Raw genomic sequence first — 13,604 nt, 5'->3', positions numbered from 1 at the left:
GAAAATATTGAGATGGATTGAAGAAATGTAATTCTGAATCTAGTAACTACACTACATGTATATTGCCTGTCTGTGAAAATGGCTTCTCCCAGGCCCATTAGAAAGAAAAACCCTATAAGCTGTCGCCATAGGTTGGACTTGTGTTCTCTCTGTAGAGCACTGTGTCCACGTACACCCACCCCATTATTTCCTGCCCTGAATGTAGATGGCATGCCCCATGTCACTCCCTTTCCGGCCTCTTTGGACAACATTTTGTCCAACACTTAGATCCTCTTTAGGCAGCCATTTTCACTCAGTTACTACATACTTCCTCTTCAGATGCCATTTTATTCTGGCCAACATTTAGTTCCTTTTTCTCAGCCATCTTAGGACCCAAAGTCATTGCTCTGTTTATTACTGGTGCAGCAGAGGCTGCAGAGGAGGGACATAAAGACCTGAAATCCACTCTACGTTTTTTGGTTATATATGCATTTGTGCCCCATTTTGTTCCCACTAATGAACCTTGACAAAGGACATTGCTGATAGTCCGGTGAAAACGTTTTTCCTTCACTTTTGCATATTTTTTTTTTTTTTGCTGTACCTAGTATACAACTTATTAGACCACATCAATGGACTGCTCACTATTTTGTCCTGTTGGACTTTGAATATTTTTCTGCCTATGGCAGTTGCTACTTAGCCTAGTTTTGAGATAATCTTGCTTGTATATTATCCTGCCTGGTATCTTGCACAAAAGTTCCCTTATGTAGTGGGTGGAGGATCGTGTGGTCCTAAGGGAATTTGATCATCAGGAGTTGGTATATATTAGGGTTTTTGCTGGCAGCACACAGTGATCTATCCTACCCTTTTGTGTCTTAGTTAGCACGGCCTCTCTTTGCTTAAGTCTAGCCCTAACAAACTGTGTATTGCTTGCTTCTTATATTATCGTCAATATATGTTGGGGCTTTAACTATCTCTTTGGGATTTCTTTCTTCTTCTTTGAGGCTAGCTAGTCTCTTAGGCGGTGATGAGGTGTCTAGGTAGAGTAGGCACGCTCCACCGATATTTCTAGATGTGTATAACTAGTTAGGGTGGTGCTGCTTGTTAGTTACCAAACACTCTTGTGCTCTTTTTCCGGGGTTTTAGGGGATCTTACTTTTTGGAATCTCAGTGTTCTCTTGACTCCAATTTATACCCAATGCTCTTCCATACAAACCTGGGTATAGTCCTTTTGTATCTGGTCTCCAAGAGCCCATACGCAAACTTTAGATGGGACTCCTGATTACAGAATGAAGGACTAAGACACTCTTTCAAGTGGCAAGAGGTGTGGAGATGAGTCTAGCAGCTTCCAAGACCACCCCACGTACTAATGTGCTGCATTCACAGTCACCTGAAGAGTATCATCACGTTATCTCCAGCCCTGGGCCTGCCTGACTACCAGAAGTCATGATGCCTGTTTGCCATGGAGGAAGACAGCGGCCCTTTGGATACCACTTAGCCAGATTGGATCCAGTCTTCCGAGAAGCACCAACCTAAAGTACCAGTTGAGGATCAATGCTCCGCATTACATCACTGCTCCCTGACAATGTCACCATCTCCCGGTGTTCGGTCATTAATCCTGCTACACCTCTCCCTCTTCCAAGGGGTAAGTGTCCTACCTCTGACACCTTGTTGGAAGAGGTAGTCTACTCTAGCATAGCTCTACATATGATTGCCTTGCTCTCCAGTATACATCTGGATTCATTACAGTAATATATATACCCTTGGAAGACCTTAACTTAACCACTTTGCAGGTAGATCAAGATATGTAGATCAAGATGGACAGTTCCACACAGGTATAGTGGTGGTAGCAGAAGACGCTGTGCTGATAGAGCAGTCGCCACCCTCATCCCTGTCTGGAAAAGAAGCAGAGGTATGTGCGCTCACTGAAGCCTGCAAGATGGCAGCCAACATCTACTCTATATTGAAGATGAAAGACTTGATCACCGCCAATGGAACTGTACACCACCATGAGGCCATATAAGAACTTATGGAAGCTTTTGCTATTGCCAGACACAGTCACGGTGAGCACAGTTGAGGCCTACATTGCAGGAATCAAGGGAAGAAGTAAGAAATGCCCTTGCTGGCAGAACAGCCAAAGAAGCAGCAATGCGACCACTTAACACAGAAACAGTCAGCCAATCTGTGCTCCTTAAGTGACCCTGATGTGAAGAAGAAAGGAAAGATGGAAATTCTTGGGAAAACATTTTGTCCTGACCCTTTAAAAGCAAGTCTCAGAAGAAGAAGAGGACTGAGATAGAGTGTGGCTGTGAGCTCCCGGAGACCATAGAAGTGGCCAGGGACCTGCTTTTTCTGCCAGCCAAAAAGATATGGCAGGCCTTGGGGACAGAACTGACCCTACACACCCCATACTGTCCACAGAATAGTGGGAGGGTTGAGAAGTTAGGGCAGTGGAGGAAACAAGGGCATTAGAGTCTTCCCCTTGTGTTGTTCAGTGTCAGACATACCCCAGCAGGGACCACTAAGTTGAGACCCTATGAAATCCTGTTTAGAAGTAGCCCCAGATACTTTAACTAAACTTGTTTAATTAATTCTGCCACAAGAGGTTGAGAGTTCTCCTTCAATGGAAGTCTTTAAAAAGAGGTTGGACATCTGTCTGGGATGATTTAGTGAATCCTGCTTTGAGCAGGGGGTTGGACTAGATGACCCAGGAGGTCCATTCCAACTCTAATATTCTATGATTCTATGAATTCATTAATTAAACATTTGACTAACATACGTTCTTGAGTTTTCTCCTCCACTCCAGATCCAACCAGATCCAGATCAGAAGATGGCTGTCTATGAGCCCTGGAATCAGATATGATGTGACCTTTCAAGGTTTCCTGATCATCAGCACTGCTGTAAAGGTGGAAGGGAGACCCACATAGATCCATGCATCCCACTACAAAAAGATGTCGGACCTGAGACCAGGAGATGGCTGTCTCCCTTCTTCTACACGATACTTTGTGTCAAGAAGATGGTATCCAAGCTTATGGACCAGAAGATGACTATACATACCACCTTTGATTATGTCCCACCATCACCGCCTGAGGAATATGAGGCTTTGAGTGCAACCAACCCTGATGAATATGAACTGATGAAAGGATTGATGAGAGGACTACCACCACTTCCTTCCCCCTCAAATAACGTGCGCCAATGTGGAACATAGCCATGAGGACAGTCAACGGGATACGGACAGGATCTGACTTCCTCTGCATAATCTGTTGGGTGAGGAGGTTCATCCACAAGGGATGGGTTATCTCGTTGGCAAGTGAGGTAACCATCAGCATTAGGACAGATCGATAGACTTGACGGAACTAGGGAAAGATTTTTGGCTATCTCCAAATGGGGAATGTTATGGACATGGTTATGGACTGTTATGGTTGATATTCATAATTATATGAAGATATCCAAAAACAGGACTAAAAATGGCGATTGAGCTGTTCTCAGCTACAGGACTTTCTGGTCATAAGTGATTAATATTTAATATAAATATAAATAAATATATATATATATATATTCAAGTTTAATATAAAATGATGAAACACATATACATACAGTAGATATCTCAGAATAAGCTCTTTTTGCTGTTTACCCAATAGGAGACATGTTACGTATTCTAGGCTCCTAGCAAAATGATTTCTTTAAATGTATCTGAACTTCTGTAATTAAAGCAGTCATCTTTCTACACGGATCCGTGTACATCTTGTATATCACTGGTCTGTGTGGAAGAATAGCATGCAGGGTAACTGAAAAATGACTCATAATTTAGAATGCATAGAATGCAGACAGCTTTAAGACGTGGATGCATAACTTGGATTACATCACCCTAAATAATGCCCCCTTATCATATGGGGCAGTAATACTGAGCACATTATCAGATTCTTATTTGTATGTGTATGGGTCATTAATACTAAGCTCAGGATGAGAGTCTTGTCTGTATGTGTATGGAGCGGTAATACTGAGCACAAGAGGAGTGTCTTGTCTGTTTGTGTATGAAGCAGTAAAATTGGCCGCACAAGCTGAGTCTCGTCTGTATGTGAATGGAGCGGTAATACTGAGAGCAGGAGCAGAGTATTGTCTGTATGTGTATGGGGCAGTAATACTAAGCACAGGAGCAGAGTGTTGTCTGCATATGTATGGTGCAGTAATACTAAGCACAGCAGCAGAGTCTTGTCTGTATGTGTATGGGGCAGTAATACTGATCATAGGAGCAGAATCTTTTCTGCATATGTATGGTGCAGTAATACTAAGCGCAGGAGCAGAGTCTTGTTTGTATGTGCATGGAGTAGTAACACTGAGCGCAAGAGCAGAGTCTTGTCTGTATGTGTATGAGGCAGTAATACTGAGTGCAGGAGCTTTGTCTTGTCTGTATGTGTATAGGTGATTAACACTAAGCTCAGGAGCAGAGTCTTGTCTGTATGTGTATGGAGCAGTAATACTAAGCACAGGAGCAGCATCTTGTCTGTAGGTGTATGGCGTAGTAATACTCAGCAAAGGAGCAGAGTCTTGTCTGTATGTGTATGGGGAAATAATACTGAGTGCAGGACCAGAGTACAGTTTATATGTGTATGGGTCACTAATACTGAGCACAGGAGCAGAGTCTTGTTTGTTGGTGTATGGGGCAGTAATACTGGGAGCAGGAGCAGAGTCTTGCCTGTATGTGCATGGAGTAGTAACATTGAGCGCAGGAGCAGAGTCTTGTCTGTATGTGTATGGTGTAGTAATACTGGGAGCAGGAGCAGAGTATTGTCTGTTGGTGTATGGGGCAGTAATATTGAGCGCAGGAGCAGAGTTATGTCTCTATGTGTATGGGACAGTAATACTGAGCTCAGGATCAGAGTCTTGTCTGTATGTGTATGGGGCAGTAATACTGAGCGCAGGAGCAGAGTGTTGTCTGTATGTGTATGAGGAAGTAATACTGAGCACAGGAGCAGTGTCTTGTCTGTATGTGTATGGGGAAATAATACTGAGTGCAGGACCAGAGTAGAGTTTTTATGTGTATGGGGCAGTAATACTGAGCAAAGAAGCAAAGTCTTGTCTGTATGTGCATGGAGTAGTAACACGGGGCAGAAGGAGAAGAGTCTTGTCTGTATGTGTATGGGGCAGTAATACTGCGAGCAGGAGCAGAGTCTTGACTGTATGTGTATGGGGCAGTAATACTGCGAGCAGGAGCAGAGTCTTGTCTGTATGTGTATGGGGCAGTAATACTGGGAGCAGGAGCAGAGTCTTGTCTGTATTTGTATGGGGCAGTAATACTGGGAGCAGGAGCAGAGTCTTGTCTGTATGTGAATGGGGCAGTAATATTGAGCGTAGCAGTAGAGTTTTGTCTGTATTTGTATGGGACAGTAATACTGAGCGCAGAAGCAGAGTCTTGTCTGTATGTGTATGGAGCAGTAATACTGAGATCAGGAGCAGAGTGTTTGTATGTGTTTGGGGCAGTAATATTGATCACAGGAGCAGAGTCTTGTCTGTATGTGTATGGGATAGTAATACTGTGTACAGGACCACAGTAGAGTTTATATGTGTATGGGGCAGTAATATTGAGCAAAGGAGCAGAATCTTGTCTGTATGTGTATGGGGCAGTAATACTGATTGCAGGAGCAGAGCCTTGTTTCTATTTGTAAGGGGCAGTAACACTGAGTGCAGGAGGTGTCTGGTCTGTAGGTGCCTGGGGCAGTAATACTGAGCAAGGGAGAAGAGTCTTGTCTATATATGTATGGGGCAGTAATACAGAGCGCAGGAGCATAGTCTTTTCTGTATGTATATGTTGGAGTAATTCTGAGCGCAGGAGCAGAGTTTTGTCTGTATGTGTATGGGGCAGTAAAACTGTTCACAGGAGTAGAGTCTTGTCTGTATATATATGGGGCAGTAATACTGAGTGCAGGAGCAGAGTCTTGTCTGTATGTGTATGGAGCAGTAATACTGAGAGCAGGAGCAGTGTGTTGTTTGTATGTGTTTGGGGCAGTAATATTGACCACAGGAGCAGAGTCTTGTCTGTATGTGTATGGGGCAGTAATACTGAGCGCAGGAGCAGAGTCTTATCTGTATGTGTACGAAGTAGTAACACTGAGCACAGGAGCAGAGTCTTGTCTGTATGTGTATGGGGCATTAATACTGAGCGCAGGAGCATTGTCTTCTCTGTATGTGTATGGGGATGTAATACTGTGTACAGGACCACAGTAGACTTTATATGTGTATGGGGCAGTAATATTGAGTGCAGGAGCAGAGTCTTGTCTGCATGTGTATGGTGCAGTAATACTGAGCGCAGGAGCAGAGTCTTGTCTGCATGTGTATGGTGCAGTAATACTGAGCGCAGGAGCAGAGTCTTGTCTGTATGTGTATGGCCTAAAACACACTTCCGCAAAAAAAAGTACGTGTCTTACGGTCCGTTTTTCGGGTCCGTGTTCCGTTTTTTAGGGGCGTTTCTCCGGTACGTATGGCATCCGTGTGATGGCGTATGCGAGCCGTGTGTGCGTGTGGAATGTCCGTATTGACATAAAATACGTACGTGTGCTGTCCGTTTTTAAAGGCCCGCATTCTTACCCAATTAACGATTTTAATCATTCATCATAAGATCCTGGTGTTGTTGTTTGCTTTCAATTGACCTGATAGATTGGAAACAAGTGTTGCAGATTTTGTGATGAAAAACGGACACGGACGATACGTGCTGAAGACGGACATACTCCGTGTGCGGTCCGTGCAGGCACGGACCCATAGACTAAAGTGGGTCCGTGCCTGCGTGCTGCCGGCCAAAAATGGACATGTCGTCCGTGTAGAAAAGCGCACACACGTTCTTACCACATGGACACACGTTCTGTGTGATTTTCCGTGTGTGTGCCATCTACCATTGAATAACATGGGTCTCCATGTCTCCGGTACGTGCAAATACGTACCGCACATGTACAAAAAAAACGGATGTGTGTTGCGGGTCTATAGGGTAGTAATACTGATCAGAGGAGCAGAGTCTTGTCTGTATGTGTATGGAGTAGGAATATTGAGCACAGGAGCAGAGTCTTGTCTGTATATATATATGGGGCAGTAATACTGAGTGCAGGAGCAGAGTCTTGTCTGTTGGTGTATGGGGCAGTAATACTGAGTGCAGGAGCAGAGTCTTGTCTGTTGGTGTATGGGGCAGTAATACTGAGTGCAGGAGCAGAGTCTTGTCTGTTGGTGTATGGGGCAGTAATACTGAGTGCAGGAGCAGAGTCTTGTCTGTTGGTGTATGGGGCAGTAATACTGAGTGCAGGAGGAGAGTCTTGTCTCTATGGGGCAGTAATACTGAGCACAGGAGCAAAGTCTTGTCTATATGTGTATGGAGAAGTAATATTGAGTGCAGGAGCAGAGTCTTGTCTATATGTGTATGTATGGTGCGGTAATACTGAGCACAGGAGCAGAGTCTTGTCTATATGTGTATGGAGCAGTAATATTGAGTGCAGGAGCAGAGTCTTGTCTGTATGTGTATGGAACAGTAATATTGAGTGCAGGAGCAGAGTCTTGTCTGTATGTGTATGGAACAGTAATATTGAGTGCAGGAGCAGAGTCTTGTCTGTATGTGTATGGAGCAGTAATATTGAGGGCAGGAGCAGAGTCTTGTCTGTATGTGTATGGAACAGTAATATTGAGTGCAGGAGCAGAGTCTTGTCTGTATGTGTATGGAACAGTAATATTGAGTGCAGGAGCAGAGTCTTGTCTATATGTGTATGGGGCAGTAATATTGAGTGCAGGAGCAGAGTCTTGTCTGTATGTGTATGGAACAGTAATATTGAGTGCAGGAGCAGAGTCTTGTCTGTATGTGTATGGAGCAGTAATATTGAGGGCAGGAGCAGAGTCTTGTCTGTATGTGTATGGAACAGTAATATTGAGTGCAGGAGCAGAGTCTTGTCTGTATGTGTATGGAACAGTAATATTGAGTGCAGGAGCAGAGTCTTGTCTATATGTGTATGGGGCAGTAATATTGAGTGCAGGAGCAGAGTCTTGTCTGTATGTGTATGGAACAGTAATATTGAGTGCAGGAGCAGAGTCTTGTCTATATGTGTATGGGGCAGTAATATTGAGTGCAGGAGCAGAGTCTTGTCTGTATGTGTATGGAACAGTAATATTGAGTGCAGGAGCAGAGTCTTGTCTGTATGTGTATGGAACAGTAATATTGAGTGCAGGAGCAGAGTCTTGTCTGTATGTGTATGGAACAGTAATATTGAGTGCAGGAGCAGAGTCTTGTCTATATGTGTATGGGGCAGTAATATTGAGTGCAGGAGCAGAGTCTTGTCTGTATGTGTATGGAACAGTAATATTGAGTGCAGGAGCAGAGTCTTGTCTATATGTGTATGGGGCAGTAATATTGAGTGCAGGAGCAGAGTCTTGTCTGTATGTGTATGGAACAGTAATATTGAGTGCAGGAGCAGAGTCTTGTCTATATGTGTATGGTGCGGTAATACTGAGCACAGGAGCAGAGTCTTGTCTGTATGTGTATGGGGCAGTAATATTGAGTGCAGGAGCAAAGTCTTGTCTGTATGCTTATGGAGCGGTAATTATAAGATTCATTCTGCTGTATAATATAACTATATCATATCTCTGCGCCTCCTGTTGTATATTGCGGTGTAATAATGCTGCCGTGATTTCTCTGTTGCACGTTGCGTTCGTTCTCTATCATTCTGGTGCTTGGATTTCTATCTTTCTCTTCTGATTGATCTTTTATTATTCTGCAGATTATGAGATTTGGATTTATTTAAAAATGTTATTTATATTTTTTATATCCTGCAACAAAATTGTCCATAAAGTGATAGAAGAGAGTGCGATGCATTACCGCTTGCAGATGAAGGTGATGTGATAATATCATCGTCATCTATAGAGCATAGGTTCAAAGTGGGATAACGATAGAAATGGAGGGTTAGATCAATTACATTCATTCCCCAGTGCTTCGCGGATATTACCACTGTCCCCATCGGGAATCACACAGTAAATGCTCTAGAAGTGACAGCGTGAAGCCGCGACAGACAATATAGAGATAGATCGATAATAGCTAGAAAGATAATAGATAGAGAAAAGACAGATAGATATTAGATGGATGGATAATAGATAGATAATAGATATTAGAAAGATAATAGATAAATAGATGATATATAATAGATAAATAGATAATAGTTATATAATAGATAAATAGATAATAAATAATACATAGATAATAAATAATAAAAATAGATAATAGATAAACAGATAATAAATAGATAATAGATGGATAGATAGATAATAAATAATACATAGATAATAGATAATAAATAATAATAAAAAATAGATAATAGATATATAATAGATAAATAGATAATACATAGATAATAGATGGATAGATAGATAATAGATATATAATAGATAAACAGATAATAAATAGATAATAGATGGATAGATAATAGATATTAGAAAGATAATAGATAAAAAGATGATAGATAATAGATATTAGAAAGATAATAGATAAAAAGATAATATATAGATAATAGAAAGATAATAGATAATAGTTAGAAAGATAGATAGATAATAGATGATAGAGAATAGATAGATGTAGATAATAGATAGATAATAGATAAATAACCTGTTTCATACTGGGGTAGTCCATGCCTCACCTCTGGGATCGGTCGGGTCGGTCGGAGCTCCACTCTCCCTGCAGTCTCTCTGCCATGTGCTGGGGGGAGGGATTACAAGAGACTTTTAACTCCAGCTGTGCTCTGTGACTGGTCCTCCCAGCTGTCAATCATCAACTTCTGCTCCTGCAACTTGTCTTCCAATGAGTGTGGGGTCACACAAGCCAAGAGAGGCAAAGCCAGAGACAGAGAGAGAGAGAGAGACAGAGAGAGGATAGATAGGACAGAGAGAGAGGACAGAGAGAGAAACAGAGAGACAGAGGGGACAGGACAGAGAGAGAGAGAGACAGAGAGAGGATAGATAGGACAGAGAGAGAAACAGAGAGACAGAGGGGACAGGACAGAGAGAGAGAGAGAGACAGAGAGAGGATAGATAGGACAGAGAGAGAGGACAGAGAGAGAAACGGAGAGACAGAGGGGACAGGACAGAGAGAGAGAGACAGAGAGAGGATAGATAGGACAGAGAGAGAGGACAGAGAGAGAAACGGAGAGACAGAGGGGACAGGACAGAGAGAGAGAGAGACAGAGAGAGGATAGATAGGACAGAGAGAGAAACAGAGAGACAGAGGGGACAGGACAGAGAGAGAGAGAGAGACAGAGAGAGGATAGATAGGACAGAGAGAGAGGACAGAGAGAGAAACGGAGAGACAGAGGGGACAGGACAGAGAGAGAGAGACAGAGAGAGGATAGATAGGACAGAGAGAGAGGACAGAGAGAGAAACGGAGAGACAGAGGGGACAGGACAGAGAGAGAGAGAGACAGAGAGAGGATAGATAGGACAGAGAGAGAAACAGAGAGACAGAGGGGACAGGACAGAGAGAGAGAGAGAGACAGAGAGAGGATAGATAGGACAGAGAGAGAAACAGAGAGACAGAGGGGACAGAGAGAGAGAGAGGACAGAGATACACAGAGACAGAGAGAGAGACAAAGACAGAGAGGACAGAGACAGAGACAGAGAGAACAGAGATAGAGAGGACAGAGACAGAGAGGACAGAAAAAGAGTCGGAGAGGACAGAGAGGACAGAAACAGAGATAGAGAGGACAGAGACCAAAGATCAGAGACAGAGACACAGACCAAAGATCAGAGACAGAGAGGACAGAGAAAGAGAGACAGAGACCAAAAATCAGAGACAGATTGGACAGAGACAGAGACCAAAGATCAGAGACAGAGAGGACAGAGACAGAGACAAAGAGGACAGAGACAGAGAGGACAGAGACCAAAGATCAGAGACCAGAAAGGACAGAGACAGAAGAAACAGAGACAGAGAGGACAGAGACCAAAGATCAGAGACAGAGACCAAGAGAGAGAGAGAAATAGAGAGAGAGAGGACAGAGACCAGATATCAGAGACAGAGACAGACACCAAAGATCAGAGACAGAGAGGACAGAGGCAGAGACAGAGACAAAGAGGACTGAGACAGAGAGGACAGGGACCAAAGATCAGAGACAGAGACCAAGAGAGAGAAATAGAGAGAGAGAGAGGACAGAGACCAGATATCAGAGACAGAAAGGACAAAGACAGAGACAGACACCAAAGATCAGAGACAGAGAGGACAGAGGCAGAGACAGAGACAAGAGGACTGCGACAGAGAGTACAGAGACCAAAGATCAGAGATTAGAAAAGACAGAGAGGACAGAGTACAGAGACCAAAGATCAGAGACAGAGACCGAGAGAGAGAGAGAGAGGGGGGACAAAGACCAGATAACAGAGACCAGAGACACAGAGAACAGAGAGTACAGAGACACAGAGCAGAGAGAACAGAGATTAAAGATCAGAGATCAGAACAGAGACATAGAGGACAGAGACCAAAGATCAGAGACACAGAGAGAGAGGACTGAGACCAGAGATCAGAGAAAGAAAGCAGAGCAGAGAGGACAGAGACAGAGAGGACAGAGACAGAGAGGACAGAGACAGAGAGGACAGAGATAGAGAACAGGGACAGAGACAGACAGGACAGGGACCAGAGATCAGAGACCAGAGATACAGATACAGAGACCAGAGAGGACAGACACCAAAGATCAGAGACAGAGAGAGAGAACACAGAGACCAGAGCAGAGAGGGAGGACAGAGACCGAGAGGACAGAGACCAGAGAGAGACAACCGAGACAGAGAGGTCAGAGACCAGAGACCGAGAGAACAGAGGCCAAAGATCAGAGACAGAGAGAGAGACCGAGAGGACAGAGACCGAGAGGACAGAGACAGAGACCAGAGCAGAGAGGACAGAGACCAGAGACAGAAATCAGAGACAGACAACAGAGAGAGAGAGTTCAGAGACAGAGAGAACAGATACCAGAGACACAGAGCAGAGAGGACAGAGACCAAAGATTAGAGACCAGAGAAAGAACAGAGACCAGAGCAGAGAGGACAGAGACAGAGGCCAGAGACAGAGAGGACAAAGACCGAGAGGACAGAGACAAGAGAGATTATATATAGAGTTCAGAGACAGACACAGAGAGGACAGAGGCCAGAGACATAGAGCAGAGAGGACAGACAGGGATCAGAGACCAGGGACAGAGAGGACAGAGACAGAGAGGGCAGAGACCAGAGAGAGAGAGAGAGAACAGAGACAGACACAGAGAGGGCAGAGACCAGAGACACAGAGCAGAGAGGACAGAGACCAGGGACAGAGCAGAGAGTACAGAGACAGAGATCAGAGACCAGGGACAGAGAGGAGAGAGACCAGAGACAGAGGTAGAGAGAGAGAACAGAGACAGAAACAAAGAGGACAGAGACAGAGATCAGAGACAGAGACCAGAGACAGAGCAGGGAGGACAGAGACAGACACCAGAGAAACACAGACCAGAGAGAGAGAACAGAGACAGTCACAGAGAGAACAGAGACAGTGATCAGAGATAGAGAGAGACCAAGGACAGAGACAAGAGACACAGAGCAGAGAGGACAGAGACATAGATCAGAGACAGAGCTAGACCAGAAAGTCAGAGAGGACAGAGATCAGAGACAGCGTGAGACCAGAGAGACAGAGACACAGAGCTGAGAGGACAGAGATAAGAAACGAGGGACAGAGAGGACAGAGACCAACGAGCGAGACAGAGACAGAGATCAGAGAGAGAGAGAGAGAGAGAGAGAGAGAGAACACAGAGAACAGAGACAGACACAGAGAGGACAGAGACAGAGCACAGAGGACAGAAATAGGCATCAGAAACCAGGGACAGAGACAGAGACCAGGGACAGACAGAGTTGTGTAGCGTCTCACCACATGTCACTGGCAGTTTCTTGGTGGGGGCGCAGTGAGTGTCAGCTCTGCGGCTCAGGGCACTGGACTCCAGTGGCTGGATAAGAGGATTAGATGAATAAAGGCTTCTCTTCTTCAAGGGGCTTTTTAAGAAAAGTCTCTTCTCCTCCAGGAAAACCGTTTAGGGGGAATTAAAACCCTTTTACTTTAATCCTGGATCCTACGTTTGTCACAATAAGGGGATGTGAAGCCTCCGACCCCCGACCCCCGCCCCGGAGAAGGAGCCGCAGAGGGGCAGACAGCGACATTCTACAACTGCTGCAAACGTCGCACCAGGAAGCGAGAGACGAGGAGATCGCACTGTAATGTCGCACATAACCTGTAACCGATGTGAAACATAAGTCCTATCCGACCCTGAAATATCGACATAAACTGGATGCGATAAATCCGGCTACACCTGTATAGTATGAGCCACGTCCTGCCCGGCAATCGTCCTACCCGGCAATCGTAATGCCCGGCAATTCTCCTGCCTGGGAATCGTCCTGCCCGGCAATAGTCCTGCCAAAGAATCGTCCTGCCAGAGAATCGGTCTGCCCGGCAATAGTCCTGCCCCACAATCGTCCTGTCCGACGATCGTCCTGGCCGGGAGACGTCCTGGCCGGCCATCGTTCTGCCAGGGAATCGTCCTGCTCGGGATTCGTTCTGCCCGCAATTGTCTTCCCCCGAAATCGTTCTGCCCGGGAATCGTCCAGCATATGCT

The 13,604-nt window shown here is 44.7% G+C and overlaps 1 protein-coding gene across 3 annotated transcripts in view; it reads right to left on the bottom strand.

The window, feature by feature from the left end:
- The window catches only part of DMBX1 (diencephalon/mesencephalon homeobox 1), a 51,631-nt gene extending 41,939 nt beyond the window's left edge, over nucleotides 1–9,692 (bottom strand). Inside the window, exon 1 of one of the 3 annotated variants that reach the window (XM_075320172.1) lies at nucleotides 9,633–9,692. Coding sequence is in view for 2 of the 3 variants with exons in the window: in XM_075320170.1 (XP_075176285.1) it covers nucleotides 9,602–9,625 (24 nt within the window). In the remaining variant the exon portion in view is untranslated. Of the gene's footprint in view, nucleotides 1–9,601 lie in introns of all 3 variants that reach the window. The other 2 variants (XM_075320170.1, XM_075320171.1) reach the window with 2 other exon arrangements.
- Between the last annotated feature and the right edge of the window lie 3,912 nt (nucleotides 9,693–13,604).

The sequence above is a fragment of the Anomaloglossus baeobatrachus genome, chromosome 8 (genome assembly GCF_048569485.1).
Source record: "Anomaloglossus baeobatrachus isolate aAnoBae1 chromosome 8, aAnoBae1.hap1, whole genome shotgun sequence".
Taxonomy (NCBI): Eukaryota; Metazoa; Chordata; class Amphibia; order Anura; family Aromobatidae; genus Anomaloglossus; species Anomaloglossus baeobatrachus.
Note: the sequence above shows the minus strand (reverse complement) of the source record. Positions and strands in the feature narration are given on the sequence as shown.